We start from the raw sequence: 18,507 nt of genomic DNA on the forward strand, positions 1-18,507 counted from the left end.
GAGATCATGTTGAAGTTGTACAGAGTGTTGATTAGGCGACATTGCATCCAGTTCTGGTCGCCTCAGAACAGGAAGGGTATGATAGCACTCGAGGGGTACAGAGAGGTTCACCAGGATGTATAATACATGTATTGTTTTTGAAAGCAGATTGATTATCTTGTCCTAACATTGTCAAAGACTTCTGTACATACAAGTCTCTGCCATTCTGCAGTCACATTAAAATGTTACCATTTAGTGCACATGGTCTTTTCCATTCATATATCTTGTGGAATTTAATGAGATAAATACCTATAAACCACATTAAATACTTATGCGCCGCAATGAGAAAGTCACTTTTAAACGATCCTAGTGACATTTCAAGCAAAAGAGAAAAAGAACATGCTTTTATATGGCATGATCATCAGATATTAGTGCATATTGGCAAAAGATCTTTTACACCTACTCAGGCAAGCAGATTGTGCCTCAGTTTAAAACATCATCTGAAAGATGACATCACGTACAATGCAGTCGCCCTCAGGACAGGACTGAAAGCCTCAGCTTAAACTTCTGGGTTCAATCTCAGAAGTGGGACTCAAATTCAGAACCTAGAAATTCAGAATTGAGCCTGCTACAAATTGAGCTACTGCAGATTTAAATACACAGTAGACTAAAATTTATTACTTTGGCAGGCAGCTGAAATAGAGTACCGATTCAGATTGCTATACTCACACAGCTCTAGGTTCCGAGAAAACGTCAGCGTGTATGTGCATCATGAGATCTCCACCGGCCGTATACTCCATCACAAAGCATACATGCTCTGGGGTTTGGAAACACGCAAAAAGATTGACTAGGAATGGATGATTGGAGATGTTCACAGTCTCGAAGATCCGTTTCTCACACATAAGGCTGCAGAGACAACAGAACAATTGAGAGCACTGGCTGACTTGGAGCAGCATAATGCATTTAAATGCAGAGTCACATCAGCAGGCACACAGTGATGAACATAGCCCTCCCACTGGTCCGATCACAGCGTTAAATGCAGGCCTCCCACTGGACCAATCATAGAGTTAAACACAGCCATCTGACTAGACCAAAAACAGTGTTAAACGTAGCACTCCACCAGAGCAATCAAAGTATTATTTTGGTCATCCTTACTGGCACGGCTTGAGAGTTGGATGACAGGCAGGAAGTGAAGAGGGAATGAACAGGCATTTTTTTTGAGTCAGGTTGGGCCTTGGTGAGACCACACCTGGGAGCACACAAACTGCATGAAATTTGGTCTCCTTATCTAAGGAAGAATATGTTTGCCACAGAGGGAGGGCCTACCAGGCTGACATTAAGCACAGCAAGACATTGTATGAGAAGGAGATAGTAAGAATTGCCGATGCTGGAGTCAACACAGCGTGGAGCCGGAGGAACACAGCAGGCCAGGCAGCATCAGAGGAGCAGGAAATGGCCCATTTCTGAAGAAGGGGCCTGACCCGAAACATCAGCTTTCCTGCTCCTCTGATGCTACCTGGCCTGCTGTGTTCCTCCAGCTCCACACTGTGTTATCTATTTTATGAGGAAGGATTGATTCACTTGGACCTGTATTCATTAGAATGTAAAAAGATGTGGAGGAATCTGTTTGCAGCATAAAATTCTAGGAAGGCTGGACAGACTAGATGCAGGGAAGATGTTTTCCCTAGGTGGAGAGGCAATAGCCTGGTGGTATAATCGCTGAACTGTTAATCCCGCGGCCAGATAATGTTCTGGGGACCCAGGTTCGAAACCCGCCATAGCAAATGGTGGAATTTGAATTCAATCCTTCCATCCTTACCTGGTCTGCCCTACGTGTGACTCCAATCCACAGCAATGTGGTTGACTCTGAACTGCTCTCTGGGCAATAAATGCTGCCTAGCCAGCAACGCCCTTGTCCATTGAATGAATAAGAAAAAAAAGTCTGGAACCAACGGTCACAGTCTCAAGATGTGAGACAGAACATTTAGGACTTAGCTGAAGAACCATTTCTTCGTTCAAGGAGCAGTGAACCTGTGGAATTCTCTACCACAGAAATTGGTGGAAGCCAAGTCATTGATTATAGTCAAAAAACGACAGGTAATTTTTTCGATACAAAGGTATCAAGGTGTATGTGAAGAAAACTAGAATATTGCATGATATATATGAATATGAATATATGAATGGTGGAGCAGGCTTGAAGGGCCAGATGTTCTACTTCTGCTCCTAATGACACTGTTTAAATGCAGTTCTCTCATTGGACTGATCACAATGTTAGATGCAGTCTTTCCACTGAACTGGTAACACCATTAAAACAGAGCAACTTCGGATAATGATTGATTAGGACATCATGGAAAAATATAACAAGAACTGCAGATGCTCGAAATCTGATACAAAAACAAATTGCGGGAGAAATTAAGTAGATCTGGCAGGATCTTTGGAGAGGGAAAAGAAAACACATTGTGCTCAGCAAGAAGAACAAATTAAATTCTAATGAGATTCCATGGATGCACTGTGGCCAAGAGAAAAATTGGGAGAGGAAAGAAGCATAGTTAAGTGGATGGTCAGCAAACACAGAATGAGAAGGGCAGATACACAGAAATTAGAAGGCATGGCAATAATAATGAGGAAGACAAAGAAAATCGAGAAAATTGAATTACCAAGAAATAGAAATCAAAACAGTAAATTATTTTATGTACACATCAGTGAAATAAAAGTAAGACTGGAAGAAAATCAGAAAATGGGATAAAGGTCTATAAAATTAAAGGTTTTAACAGGGCAGTCACAGAGTGAAGACAAGCAAAACTGAAGACTACTATTGGAAATCACCACCAAGAAGGAACTCTGGCAAACTTGAAGTTAACACAGAAACATGCTGAAAATACTCAGTAGGTCAGGTAGTCTCTGTAGAGAGAAAGAGAGAGAGAGGGAGAGAAAGGGAGAGAAAGAGAGAGAGAAAAACATCAAGCTGAATCTGTGGGAAGAATGAGAGTTAGCTAAAAGGTCATCGACCTGGCCTGAAGTATGGACAGTTGAGTCACATGATTAGTTACTGTGCTGCAATTTGTAGCAAAATGTAATGTATTGATGCTCAAATAAGAAATCAAATCTTACCTGTCAACCTCATCCCTTGCAACAATATCTCCTTTCTTCAAAGCTTTAATGGCGAATAGTTGCCCTGATTTTTTATATTCTGACAGCAGCACCTGTTGCAAGAAAAAAATGCTAAGATGTCAAAGATAACAATGCTGTGGCACACTGTTCAGGTCTTTCTTCCCTTTGTTTAGTGTAGATATTAGTCACCCAACTGTTTGAAGTTCTGGTGAATGTGTATTGTGTTTGGGTTACTGGTTGCCGTTTTCCATGGTTTGGTGACTTCTAATGTTGAACAATAATAGAACAAGTTGCAGCAAGACAAAATATATCTTTTCATATTGAGCTGGTGACTTAGGCTGTAAAAATGACAATTCAATTGCTGGTACATGCAACATTGTTTAATATTTTGCCATACAGCTATGAAACAGTCTTTTCCCATAAACGCGTGGCGTTTATGTCATTGGAGGCGTAGTTGAGAGTCCCAGACTGTATCCAACCTACCATGAAAGACAAGAGAGATTGCTGGGGCCCTGACAGATATACTTACTTCTTCATAAAAACAAAAACTACAGATGCTGTAAATCAGGAACCAAAACAGAACAGGTTCTAAGGAAGGGTTAGGGTTAGGGTTAGGGACCCAAAACATTAACTCTGATTTTTTCTTCACAAATGCTGCCAGACCTGTTGAACTTTTCCAGCAACTTCTATTTTCGTTCCTGTTATACTTATTACTTTGCTGACTACAGGTGAAGTGTCAGATGACTGGAGGGCAGTTAATGTGGCTCCTTTGTTTAAGAAGAGCAGTAGGGATGGCCAGGTAATTACAAACCTGTTAGTATGAAGTTACTGGTAGGGAAATTATTGGAAAAATAAATCTGCGGGAATGGATTAATCAACAAATTGGCAAGGCAGAGATTGATCAGGGATAGTCACAGCGGATTTGTTACAGAGACATCCTGTCGATTGACGAGGACAGTATAGTTGATGGGGTTTACCAAGACGTCAGAAAATTCTTTGACAAGGCACTGCATGGAAAGCTGACGCAAAAGCTAAGAGCCCATGGGATGCAAGGCAAGTTGGCAAACTGGATCCAAAATTGGCTTACAAATAGGAGGCAAAGGGTAATGATGGCGGTTTTTTTGTAAGTGGAAACTTGTGACCAGCAGTGTGCTACAAAGATTGGGGCTTCGACCCTTGTTGCTTGTTATGTACATTAGCGACCCTGGACGTGAATGCAGATGGTATAATCGGTAAGTTGGCAGATGACACAAAAATTGGTCGTGTTTTTGATAGTGAGGAGGACGGTCTCAGGCTACAGTCTGATATTGATCAGCTGGTAAATCAAATAAAGCAATGGCAGTTGGAATTTAATACATCGGGTATGAAGTGGTGCATTTAGGAAGGACCAATTAGGGAAGGATTTAGTCAATGAATGGTAGATCCCCTGGGAGTACTGACAAACAACAAGACCTCAGTGTTCTACTCCATTGATCTCTGAAGTTCCATCGAAAGTATACATAGGATGGTGAAGAAGGCAAATGCTATGCTTGCTTTCATTAACTGGGGCATAAATTATAGAAGTCTTTTACAATTTTACAGAACATGAGTGAGGACACAGATGGAATACTGTGTGCGGGTTCTGCTTGCCATAATATTGGAAGGATATGACTGTACTCGAAAGGGTGCAGAACAGGCCAGGGGACTTCTTTGCCTTTAGCTTATTAATTTGTCTAAACTACATCTTTAATGATGATGATAATGGTGCTTAATTCTTTCCCTATATTCTTTAACAGTTAAGGAATGTTTGAAGTATCTTCCAAAAACAGACATTCCAAAATATCTGTTTAAATCCTCTGCTATTTCCTGTTCCCCAGGCTCACTTTCTAACAGCCCATATTCTCTTTGACCTCTCTTCTTTTTTACATATTCAAAAGAAGCTCTTATTGTCAATTTTCATATTCCACGCCAGTCTGCCCTCGTGGTTTATTTTCTCTTTATTACTGTTTCCATCCTCCTTTTCTGGATTATACCTCACAATTATTCCTCCTTACTGGGATTTATTTTTGCTGAGTGTCATGAATTACGTCCTAAAATGTATGTCATTGCTTGCTATCATTCCTACTAATCCAGTCTCCCAGTTCACATTTGCTCTGTCCTCCTTTCATTGTAATTCCCTTTATTTAAGTTAAAGGGTACAGGGAGACAGCAGAAACAGGGTGGTGAATTGGATGATCAGCCACAATCACATTGAATGGTTGAGCACCAAATCCTTCGCCTATTTGCTATATTTCAATGCTTCTTTGATGCTCTGAGATTATGCCCACTTTGCATTGCTTGACTAGAATAAGCGGTGAGACTTATTCCTTCTGATAACTCCTTGTTGAATTATCCACATGCCTTAGGGAAGGATTAAACTCAGCAAACAGAAGGTACAGTTGTAACTAGAATTACGCTACCCATGACCCCATTTTGCTGCTGGCTTCGCCATCTTGTCTTCAAAATAGGCATTGCTCCCAATTTTCAGTCCTGATTGGCAACTTATACCGTCATTCTTCAAGTTCCATTTTCAAAACAGAATGCTTGTTCCCAATGTGGGGCAGGGGCACCACCATGATAATGTGTATTGTGCAGTGGCACTTGGGGCAGACATCAGGTTATCACTGAAATGCAGCCAAGTCATGTAAAAGCTGTGTAGCTTTTGATACACTTTCAAAATGTTGACAGTCTTAAACAGTTGTAAACCACAAGCTATATTTACTGTATCTTATCTGTTTTCTCTGAAAGCTGACAAGCTTTAAAGTCAATGCTTGACTGTAAAGTATTATATGACTGATATCAGCACAATTAAAAATACAATTCAGCCAAAAAAAATTAAAAAGGAAAGTGCTGAGATTGGACATAAAGGGCAGCTCATTGAACCCCTATAGTGCGGGAAGTGGCCATTCAGCCCATTGAGTCAGCATCAACCTTCCAACAAGCATCCTAGCACCCCAACCTATCTGTCTGGTTAGCTTAAACTCTGGTGGTCTCAAACTACCAAAACTTCGGTTACTAGCCAAACACACTGACCAAATGCACCACAGACAGCTTCTTGAGGCAAATTACAGCATTAAATAAAGGATCTGTTAAAACACAGGGAAAAAGATCTAAGTAAAATGCCAAACAGTCAACACTTTAAAGGCTACTTTCAAATGGTCCTCCCAAATTAGGATCATAGCATCTCTACAGCATCCTCACTGACCACACCAAGTCCCACACCTCCCCCCCCCCCACCCCCCCAACATCCCTGTAACCCTGCAATTCCCATGGCTAATCCAAAAAGAAATCACTGATGTTAAGGGGAGCAGGAGATTGGACATGACGGTTGGGGCTTAAGTCAGTATGTCTGTTCTCCCTCCCCAGTGTGGCTGCATCTGTCAGCACACTCAACCTCTTTCACATGCACAGCATGTTAGCACTTATTTAAACACAAATACAGCTTTTCAGAAAGGTCTTTTCTTCTGCATTCTGCGCAAGACATAAAATCACCTGCTGTTAAAATCATTTCAGCAAGGTTGGTCTTTCACAACTCTTCAATTCTTAGATTTACACTGCGCTTGAGCTCATCTTCATCCACTGTCCATTCTTCCTCTACTGTGACTGTAAGGCATCAACTCTTCTTGCTCTCAATAAAACCGGATTAATTCAGCAGAAACTCAAACAAGGATTTAAACTATTTTCAGTGACTTATCCACCGTTTACCTGCTCCATTGAGTATAGCTGGTAACACCCCTCTTTCTCAGAGTTCCCTGAATATATTCTCGTGACCTGAGTGTTGTTCACCTCACCTGGAGTAATTCAATTCAAATTCCCTCACTGTGCCTAGTATAGAGACCACAGTGGGTAAAGTTACAAAGTATTTCCTTCATGGCCGTGGCTGATGTTTTATACTTCACAACCTCACTAGAATGCGCCACATCCTCATCACACCTGACTACCCCAGTGGGATTGCCATTGTTTGTCTCACCTATCTGTCCAAAAACAACCAGTGCATTTCCATTATTGGCTTCTCTTCCTAAATAGTCACTTACAGTGTCATTGTCTTCCTCATTTGGGCAGCATGGTGACTCAGTGGTTAGCACTGCTGCCTTGCTGCACCAAGGACCTGGATTCAATTCCACCCTTGGGCAGCTATCTGTGTGGAGTTTGCACATTCTCCCCATGTTTGCGTGGGATTCCACTGGGTGTTCCAGTTTCCTCCCACAGTCCAAAGATGTGAAGGCTAGGTGGATTGGCCATGCTAAATTGCCCGTAATGTTCAGGGATGTGTAGATTAGGTGGGTTATAGGGGTATGGGTCCAAGTGGAATGCTCTGAGGGTCGGTGTGGATTTGTTGGGCCAAAGGCTTGTTTCCATATTGTAGGAATTCTATGATTCTACTGCCACAACATGGCTACTCTTTCGGTTTTGTCCATGTATTTTAGACCACTGTGTCTCCTGAGACAACACTTCTTTAAATGACAAATACTATTAGCATTGTTACAATGATCAGATAACCTGTTTTAGTGAAGGTGGTTGGAAACAGATATTGGATAAGTCACTAAAAATAACTCCCCTGCTTTTCTTCAAAATAATGCTATGAATTCTTTCAGATCCACCTAAACAGGCAAATGGGACATTGGTTTAAGATGTCTTCTGAAAGACAGCTCCTTAGACAATGCAGTGCTCCCTCAGTACTGCAGAGGGGTGTTAGCCTTGGTTTTCACATGCTCAAGACTTGGAGTGTGAGTTGAATCCAAGATCTTGAAGTTCAGAGGCGAGAGTGCAAACAACTGAGCCACAACTGACATATATGCTCAACTTTCAATGTGAATGCTCGCAACATCCAATATTTCCCCCAACTTCACCACCTGATGCGCCTGAGATTTACTGACAAATGAGCCTTAGCTTTTACAACTAAAGGCAAAAAAGTCTGCGTTTCCCCTGCTGCAGCCTTGTCCAAATCATTGCCACATCCACATGCAACCACGCAACTCTACCTTGTATCCCAGGTCCTCAGATTTTGGCTTCTCATGAAACACCTCCCATGCCACTTAAACCTTTGTCCAGATTTGCCTGTCTCTCTGGACCACCCTCTTCCTGTCCAAGCAGAACCAGTTTACAATCACTCTTTCAAACCCTCCGGCTAGATTGTGACACCAACAGTCAATGAAAGCAAGCATGCAGGTACAGCAGGCAATGAAGCATGCTGGCCTTCATAACAAGAGGAATTGAGTATAAGAGCAAAGAGGTCCTTCTGCAGCTGTACAGGGCCCTGGTGAGAACGCACCTGGAGTACTGTGTGCAGTTTTGGTCTCCAAATTTGAGGAAGTACATTCTGGCTATTGAGGGAGTGCAGCGTAGGTTCACGAGGTCAATTCCCGGAATGGTGGGACTATCATATGTTGAAAGATTGGAGCGACTGGGCTTGTATACACTTGAGTTTAGGAGGACGAGAGGGGATCTGATTGAGGCATATAAGATTATTAAGAGATTAAGACAGCTAAGTTCCCCTGTATCCCATTCCTCCTGACCTTCTGAATGAGCCTACCATGGGGGAACCTTATCAAATGCCTTGCTGAAGTCCATATACACCACATCCACAGCTCGACCCTCATCAACTTTTCTAGCCACATCCTCAAAGAACTCGATAAGGTTTGTGAGGCATGACCTGCCCCTCACAAAGCCGTGTTGACTGCATTTAATCAAGCCATGCTCTTCCAGGTGGTCATAAATCCTATCCCTCAGAATCCTTTCTAACACCTTGCAGACGACAGACGTGAGACTTACTGGTCTGTAATTGCCGGGGATTTCCCTATTTCCTTTCTTGAAGAGAGGAATTACATTTGCCTCTCTCCAGTCCTCAGGTACGACTCCAGTGGAGAGCGAGGATGCAAAGATCTTCACAAGTGGCAAAGCAATTGCATTTCTCGTTTCCCAAAGCAGCCGAGGACAAATCTGGTCCGGGCCTGGCAACTTGTCAATCTTAATGTTTGACAAGATTTTCAGCACATCAGCTTCCTCTATCTCTATCCATTCCAGCATGCACACCTGCTCTTCAAAGGTTTCATTCACTACAAAGTTTGTTTCTTTCGTAAAGACAGAAGCAAAAAACTCATTTAGGGCTTCCCCTACCTCCTCAGACTCCACAAACAAGTTCCCTATGCTATCCCTGATCGGCCTTACTCTTTCTTTAACCATTCTCTTATTTCTCATTTAAGTGTAAAATGCCTTTGTGTTCTCCCTAATCCGTTCTGCCAAGCCTTTCTCGTGCCCCCTCCTGGCTCTCCTCAGACCATTTTTGAGCTCTTTCCTCGCCTGCCTGTAATCGTCTAGAGCTGAGCTTGACCCTAGATTCCTCCACCTTATGTAAGCTACCTTCTTCCTTTTGATGAGAAGCTCCACCGCTCTCGTCATCCAAGGTTCCTTTATCTTACCTCTTCTTGCCTGTCTCAGAGGAACATATTTATTCATCACTCGCAACAACTGTTCCTTAAACAGCCTCCACATGTCTATAGTGCCTTTACCATGGAACAATTGCTCCCAGTCCATGCTTCCTAACTCATGTCTAATCGCATCATAGTTTCCTCTTCCCCAATTAAATATCCTCCCATTTTGCCTAATCCGCTCCTTCTCCATAGCTATGTAGAATGTGAGGCAGTTATGGTCACTATCACCAAAATGCTCTCCCACCACAAGATCTGATACCTGCCCCGGCTCGTTTCCGAGCACCAAGTCTAGAATGGCCTCTCCTCTCCTCGGCCTGTCAACATACTGAGTTAGGAAACCCTCCTGAACACACCTTACAAAAACAGCTCCATTCAAATCTTCTGCTCGAAGGAGGTTCCAATCAATATTGGGAAAGTTAAAGTCACCCATTACAACAACCCTACTAAGTCCGCACTTTTCCAAAATCTGCCGACCTATGCTTTCTTCAATCTCCCCGCTGCTATTGGGGGGCCTGTAGTAAACCCCTAACGAGGTGACTACTCCCTTGCTGTTCCTAATTTCCACCCACACTGACTCGGTAGGCAGATCTTCCTCGACAATGGAAGCTTCTGTAGCTGTGATACCCTCTCTGATTAGTAGTGCTACACTCCCTCCTCTTTTACCCCCCTCCCTATTCTTTTTAAATGCTCTAAACCCTGGAACATCCAGCAACCATTCCTGCCCCTGAGAAACCCATGTCTCTGTTATGGCCACAACATCATAGCACCAGGTACTGATCCATGCTCTAAGTTCATCTCTTTTATTCCTGATACTCCTTGCGTTAAAGCAAACACACTTTAACTGATCCCTTGGTTCCTTCCCAGGAAAATCCTTCCCACTAGCTGGTCTACCTCTTGTTATTGCCTCACCTGCATCAACTCTCACCTCTGGTATACAGCTCAGGTTCCCACCCCCCTGCCATACTAGTTTAAACCCTCTCGAACTACTCGAGCAAACCTTCCACCCAGGATACTGATTGTGGATGATCAGCCATGATCACAATGAATGGTGGTGCTGGCTCGAAGGGCCGAATGGCCTACTCCTGCTTGTCTATTGTCTATTGTCTTTTCTCTCTGCAAAATGCTTTTTCATGCTCTATCATTTTAACAGGTCTATTTAGTGTTTTAATGCGTGAAAAGGAATTTAGAACAGTACACCTCCAATTATCAAGTGGAATGCATGAATAACCAACATGAAACTTCAAAATATTAAAATTCTTACCTTTCCAAAGTGTCCCCTGCCCAAGACTGCAATCAGCTTGAAATCATCCAGAGTCAGTGAGGATTTCAGCTGTATGCTATGTGGAGGGACAGGAAGCATCTGTCAGTGCAAAGATTCAACTCACCAGTAAACTACTGTCTGGTAAGCAGAGACATCAGTATTCAACATACAAAATGACAGAATTGAAAAAAAAATTTCAGGCGATGTGGACATGACTGACTGGGCTGGCATTTCTTGACGTTTCAACTGCCCTCGAGAAGGTGGTGGTGAGCTGTTTTCTTGAACCACTGCAGTCCATTGGTGTAAGGAGGCCCACAATGCCATCAAGGAGCGACGCTGAAGGAATGGTGATATTTTCCATGTCAGGATGGTGAGTGGCTTGGAGGGGAACTTGTAGGTGTCACATCTTCACACAGGAACTCGTGACTTCCATGTATCTGCTGCCTTTGTCATTCTAAGTGGGCATGGGTTTTTAAAGGTGCTATCTAAGGAGCCTTGGTGAATTTCTGAAGTACGTTTTGTCTCTGGGACACACTGCTGCTACTAAGCATCAGTTATGGAGGGAGCAAATGCTTGTGAAAATATTTTGCTTTTATAGATGCTGGAAATGTGAAACAAAAACAGAGGCTTCTAGAGAAACTCAGAAGGTCAGGCAGTATCTGCTGAGAAAGAAACAGAGTTAACGTTGCAATATGGTGTGACTCTTCTTCAGATCTGAAGATATGATATCAGACTTGAAATATTTACTCTGTTTCTTGCTCCACAGTTGCAGCCAGACCTGCTGGCTTTATCCAGTGTTCTTTATGGGTTCCTTTATCCTGGATGGTGACTGATTAGAGTTGTTAGAGCCATACACAACCAGGAAAGTGGAAGTACTCCATCACACTACTGACGTGTCTGTAGATAGAGGACAGGATTTGGAGAGTTAGGTAGTGGGTCACCTGCTGCAGGATTTCTAGAGTAAGACCTGCTCTTGTAGTCACTGCACTCAGTCCAGTTCAGTTCAGTTTCTGGTCAATGGTAACTGCAAGGATGTTAATAGTGACGGAGTCAGCGATGGTAATACCATTGAATGCCTCATCTAATGTCCTGCTGTGCTGGGCTCCCCCATTACTGAGGATGGGATTTTTATGCAGCTTTCTTCTTCAGTGAGCTGTCAAGTGTCCACCACTATTCTTGACTGGACATGGCAGAACTGCAAAGCTCAGATTTGATCTTGTGGAATTGCTTAGCTGTCAAACAGAGTAGAGGGCATCGGAAGCTAGGGCAGTTGCATGCTCCTCTTGCAGTATGTGGGAGATAAGGGTCACTGCGGGTGTTCCCTCTGACTTCACCTGCGAGAGGTGCACTCAACTCCAGCTCCTCAAAAACTGTGTTAGGGAACTGGAGCTGGAGCTGGATGAACTCCAGATCATTCAGGAGGCCGAGGGGGTGATAGAGAGGAATTACAGGGAGATGGTCACACCCAAGGTACAGGAAGAAGGTAGCTGAGTAACTGTGTGGAAGGGGAAAGGGAATAGGCAGACAGTGCAGGGATCCCCTATGGCTGTTCCCCTCAATATTAAGTATACCGTTTTGGATACTGTTGGGGGAGATGACTACCAGGCCATAGCAGACAGATCTCTGGCACTGAGCCTGACCCTATGGCAAAAAAGGGAAGTGGGGGGAGAATAGGAGAGCAGTTGTAGTGGGGGATTCGATCGTAAGAGGTACAGACAGGCAGTTCTGTGGATGCGAACAAGATGAAAGGATGGTATGTTGCCTCCCGGGTGTCAGGGTCCCTGATGTCTCAGATCGTGTCTTCAAGATCCTTAAGGGGAGGGTGAGCAACCAGCAGTCATGGTACACATCGGTACCAATAACGTAGGTAGAAAAAGGACTGAGAATGTGAAAAACGAGTACAGGGAGTTAGGTTGGAAACTGAAGTCTAGGACAAACAGGGTAGTTATCTCTGGGTTACTACCAGTGCCAAGTGATAATGTTGTAAGAAATAGGGGGAGAGTGCAGCTAAACACATGGCTACAGGGCTGGCATAGGAGGAAGGACTTTCATTATGTGGATACTCAGAGCACATTCGGGGGAAAGTAGGACCTGTACAGTAAGGGCGAGTTGCACCTGAACTGGAAGGGCACAAATATCCTGGGAGGGAGGTTTGCTTGAGCTATACGGGATGGTTTAGACTAGTTTGGCAGGGGGTGGGGAACCGGATTTATAATTCAGAGGATGAGGTATTCAGCCTTCCAACAGACAAAACAGGGAGTGAGGTGGTTTATAAAGAAATGCGGTCGATGGAGCATAATTGCAGAAACAGATGGTTTGAGGTGTGTACACTTCAATGCAAGAAGTATCAGAAATAAAGCGGATGAACTTATAGCATAGGTCAGTACTTGGAACTACGATGATGTGGCCATTACAGAAACTTGGGTAACTCAGGGAGAGGAATAGTTTTTGGAATTTCAGGGATTTAGATGCTTTAAAAGAAAGAGGGAGGATGGAAAAAGAGGTGGGGGAATGGCATTGCTCGTCAGGGCAAGTATAGCAGCTACTGATAGGCAGTTCGAGAATGATATGTCTATAGAGTCAGTTTGGATTGAGGTCAGGAACAAGAAAAGAGTAGTCACTTTGTTGGGTAATAAAATGTGAGGCTGGATGAACACAGCAGGCCAAGCAGCATCTCAGGAGCACAAAAGCTGACGTTTCGGGCCTAGACCCTTCATCAGAGAGGGGGATGGGGGGAGGGAACTGGAATAAATAGGGAGAGAGGGGGAGGCGGACCGAAGATGGAGAGTAAAGAAGATAGGTGGAGAGAGTGTAGGTGGGGAGGTAGGGAGGGGATAGGTCAGTCCAGGGAAGACGGACAGGTCAAGGAGGTGGGATGAGGTTAGTAGGTAGCTGGGGGTGCGGCTTGGGGTGGGAGGAAGGGATGGGTGAGAGGAAGAACCGGTTAGGGAGGCAGAGACAGGCTGGACTGGTTTTGGGATGCAGTGGGTGGGGGGGAAGAGCTGGGCTGGTTGTGTGGTGCAGTGGGGGGAGGGGATGAACTGGGCTGGTTTAGGGATGCAGTAGGGTAAGGGGAGATTTTGAAACTGGTGAAGTCCACATTGATACCATATGGCTGCAGGGTTCCCAGGCGGAATATGAGTTGCTGTTCCTGCAACCTTCGGGTGGCATCATTGTGGCAGTGCAGGAGGCCCATGATGGACATGTCATCAAGAGAATGGGAGGGGGAGTGGAAATGGTTTGCGACTGGGAGGTGCAGTTGTTTGTTGCGAACTGAGCGGAGGTGTTCTGCAAAGCGGTCCCCAAGCCTCCGCTTGGTTTCCCCAATGTAGAGGAAGCCGCACCGGGTACAGTGGATGCAGTATACCACATTGGCATGCAAAGCGGTCCCCAAGCCTCCGCTTGGTTTCCCCAATGTAGACATTAAGCAGAGGTTCACCTGCACATCTGCCAATGTGGTATACTGCATCCACTGTACCCGGTGCGGCTTCCTCTACATTGGGGAAACCAAGCGGAGGCTTGGGGACCGCTTTGCAGAACACCTCAGCTCAGTTCGCAACAAACAACTGCACCTCCCAGTCGCAAACCATTTCCACTCCCCCTCCCATTCTCTTGATGACATGTCCATCATGGGCCTCCTGCACTGCCACAATGATGCCACCCGAAGGTTGCAGGAACAGCAACTCATATTCCGCCTGGGAACCCTGCAGCCATATGGTATCAATGTGGACTTCACCAGTTTCAAAATCTCCCCTTCCCCTACTGCATCCCTAAACCAGCCCAGTTCATCCCCTCCCCCCACTGCACCACACAACCAGCCCAGCTCTTCCCCTCCACCCACTGCATCCCAAAACCAGTCCAACCTGTCTCTGCCTCCCTAACCGGTTCTTCCTCTCACCCATCCCTTCCTCCCACCCCAAGCCGCACCCCCAGCTACCTACTAACCTCATCCCACCTCCTTGACCTGTCCGTCTTCCCTGGACTGACCTATCCCCTCCCTACCTCCCCACCTACACTCTCTCCACCTATCTTCTTTACTCTCCATCTTCGGTCCGCCTCCCCCTCTCTCCCTATTTATTCCAGTTCCCTCCCCCCATCCCCCTCTCTGATGAAGGGTCTAGGCCCGAAACGTCAGCTTTTGTGCTCCTGAGATGCTGCTTGGCCTGCAGTGTTCATCCAGCCTCACATTTTATTATCTTGGAATCTCCAGCATCTGCAGTTCCCATTATCTCAGTCACTTTGTTGGGGGCTTTTTACAGGCCCCCTAATAGTTGCAGAGAAGTAAAGGAGCAGATTGGGAGGCAGATACTGGAAAGGTGCAGAAGTCACAGGGTTGTAGTCAAGGTTGACTTCAACTTTCCAAATAGTGATTGGAAACATTCTACTTGTAGTAGTTTAGATGCAGCAGATTTTGTCCAGTGCATTCAAGAAGGAATCTTGACACAGTATATAGATAGATCAACACGAGGACAGGCCAATCTGGATTTAGTGCTTGGCAACGAACCGGTATTCGCTGTTCATGCTGTGGCTTCATCTACATCGGGGAAGCAAAATGGAGGCTTGGGGACCGTTTTGCGGAACACCTACGCTCTGTTCGCAACAAACAACTACACTTCCCACTCGCGAACCATTTCAATTTCCCTCCCCACTCCTTAGATGACATGGGCCTCCTGCAGTGCCACAATGACGCCACCCGAAAGATGCAGGAACAGCATCTCATATCTCGCTTGGGAACTCTACAGCCCAAGGGTATCAATATGGATTTCACAAGCTTCAAAATCTCCCGTCCCTCCACTGCATCCCAAAACCAGCCCAGCTAGTCCCCGCCTCCCTAACCATTCCTCCCACCTCAAGCCCCACCCCCATCCCCTACCCACTAACCTCATCCCACCCCCTGACCTGTCTGTCCTCCCTGGACTGACCTATCACCCCTAACTCCCCCTACATTCACCTTCACTGGCTCTAACCCCGCCTCTTTGACCTGTCTTCCCCTTCCCCTGCCCCATTTCTGAAGAAGGGTCCCAACCCGAAACGTCAAGCTTTCCTGCTCTTCTGATGCTGCTTGGCCCGCTGTGTTCATCCAGTTCACACCGTGTTATCTCAGATTCTCCGGCATCGGCAGTTTCTACTATCTCTGTGACAGTTTTTCAAACTGTTGCCTGCTCTCCACATGAGCCCAACCTCACTCCTCAAGACAATCAGAAAACCACAAGAAACACCATCCTTCCCAAAACACACACGTTTCACAAATAACTGAGAAAGGCCCTTTTCCTGGGATTGACCCAAAGGTACTCTGAAGCAAACATACCTTTGCCGATTACCATCTGATTCAGATGTGGATGAAATTTGCTTTACTGGAGAAACTGGATGAATGACATCAGTCTGAAAAAAAAGGGAAATATAAGGAATAAGAGCAACTGGGCTAGAGAAAAACACAGCCATGATCGGAAAACAGAACAGAGCTATAAACTTACCTGCTTTTAGGTAGAAACACACAAATTACGTAAAGTGAGTCTCCAACCAACAAACCCTTGTTCAGTCTGCTCCTATCAACATGGACAGGGGTGAGCCCCCAATTAACATGCACCAGAGTTTAATTAAACACGGAAATGATATACATTAACAAATTTATTTGCCTCTCTTTAAACAGAAAAGCTTACATCTGCAAGGCAATAATCTTTATAGAAAAAGAACTTGACAAGCTGCTGACATATGTGCAGAGGTTAGAGGGTGGAGTGTATGCCTTCCAGGACTACCATCTATTGAGAGAAAAACTCTACATGTGTCATCTTCTCAGGAGCTTAGGTTCTTGGCTTGGAGGCAGCCCAGTTCCCATACATCAGACACCCCAATGACTAAGAAAGAATCTCAAGAGACTAAAGTGATCCAGCACCTACCAAAAGCGAATAAGCTGACCTCAGCCATTTTGGATAAAATTGGTAAACAACGTGTAAAACAAAGTGTAAAACTTTGAAGATTCACAGGAGCATTAGATTAGGCCATTCAGCCAGTCACATCTGCTCTCGCACACAACACGATCATTGCTAAATACCCATTTCAAAGCCTTTTTCTCCACACAGAATTTTCATAACCCTTTAGGGTAAGAATTCCAAAGACTCACAACCCTCTGAGTAAAAAAAAATGAATCTCAGCTCCAAGTGACAACCCCCTTAATTTGAAATTTTCTCTCGTTTTCTAGATTAAGCTCCAAGAAACATCTACCCTGTTTTAAGCATTTTGTAGGTTTCAATGAGATTGCCTCTCATTCTGTGAAACTCTAGAGAACACAGGTGCAGTTTGTCCAATCAAATAGGACAGTCCTATTCAAGTCTGGTGAGCAGTAAAAGGTGCTGGATAAAACAGTGTTATCTGGTCCAAGCACTCTCAGACTTACTTAATAGCAGAATCAGGACTATGATAATTTAGAGAGCACCACACACAGTCCTGAAGATGATTAATCAAAAGCCCCCTGTAAGAAGGGACAGTAGGAAGGGAAGGAAGGAAGGGACACAGGTATTTGAAGGGAATTGTAAAGATGCCTGTCCCACATCTGCAGATAAAGGAAGGGACAGAAGGGCAAGGCGTCTGCCTTTAAAAGGTACAAAAAGGGACTGAAGGAGAAGCACCATTCAGCTATAATTCCCAGAAAATAAAAGACAGTAAAACCTCGAAAGGCATTCACAGGGCAGGCAGTATCAGTACATCAATTGTTTGATGCAACTAAAGCGAAGATAGCAAATGACCCCAGCCACAAAAAGAAAGATACAACCCATGCTGGAACTAATTTGCCAAGACAAATAACACACAAATGAACAAAAGCTATAAAACAATGAAAAAACAATATTACACAGCTGCCAATAACATAGCCCTGCACTAACTGAAGTGGGACTACAGTTTTATACCCATGCAAACTGCAACGGTGTATCCCATACCTGGAGTTGTCTGTAACACTGCAGTACGACAGACTACATTGGAGAGTATGTGTGAGATACAAAAAAAATGTATAGATGTGCAACATCTTCTCTGGAACCACAAAAACATTAATAGTCACATTCACAATTATTCCTGTTTTGTCATACCAAAAGGCCTTCCAAAAACCTCAGTCGTCGCAGAATTACGTTTTCATTTGGAAACCAATATGAAAGGCTTGTGGTGCAGTAAAGGTTAAAAGGAACAGGAGACAGTGAGGTAAATCAAGCTGTAATTCGACGCCAAGATATTTGCATTTTAAAAGCCTGAAAAAGGAGCAAAGTGTTGTGCAGACCCAAGTTTTAAAGTACCCACTCTTGTCCTTTTTGCACAATAATAGGCTTTTACCAATTATGTACTGGCTCCCCAGTGAGTACCAAAGACAATGGTCTTACCAATACAAAATTTCTGCTTATCCAACTATAGATTAGCGATCTGATGGCTTACCAACAATAGAGGAGTTGATTAGATTAGTGTGCTGGACAGGGTTAGCAGAGATATAAAAACTAATGTGGTGATTTGAATGATATTGCCAAAGGACAAGTTGTAGATGAGAAATAGGAGGCAGCCGCTGAACTAGTCGTTTAACGAAAGAAATTTGCCATCCTTACCCGATTAGGCCTACACATTACTCCAGACCCACAGAAGGGCAGCACTGTGGCTCAGTGGTTCGCACAGCTGCCTCACAGCGCCACGGACCCCGGGTTCAATTCCACCCTTGGGCAACTATCTGTGTGG

The 18,507-nt window shown here is 44.4% G+C and overlaps 1 protein-coding gene across 2 annotated transcripts in view; it reads right to left on the minus strand.

Moving 5' to 3' along the window:
* pkn1a (protein kinase N1a) overlaps positions 1 to 18,507 on the minus strand; it is a 262,380-nt gene that overhangs the window by 57,076 nt on the left and 186,797 nt on the right. The window contains exons 13-17 of one of the 2 annotated variants that reach the window (XM_059639869.1): positions 17,733 to 17,765; positions 16,109 to 16,182; positions 10,801 to 10,876; positions 3,091 to 3,182; positions 709 to 885 (exon numbers count right to left, since the gene is read on the minus strand). In XM_059639869.1, the coding sequence (XP_059495852.1) occupies positions 709 to 885; positions 3,091 to 3,182; positions 10,801 to 10,876; positions 16,109 to 16,182; positions 17,733 to 17,765 (452 nt within the window). The remainder of the gene's footprint in view (positions 1 to 708; positions 886 to 3,090; positions 3,183 to 10,800; positions 10,877 to 16,108; positions 16,183 to 17,732; positions 17,766 to 18,507) is intronic. The other variant, XM_059639870.1, reaches the window with a different exon arrangement.

Source organism: Stegostoma tigrinum, chromosome 35 (assembly GCF_030684315.1).
Source record: "Stegostoma tigrinum isolate sSteTig4 chromosome 35, sSteTig4.hap1, whole genome shotgun sequence".
Taxonomy (NCBI): domain Eukaryota; kingdom Metazoa; phylum Chordata; class Chondrichthyes; order Orectolobiformes; family Stegostomatidae; genus Stegostoma; species Stegostoma tigrinum.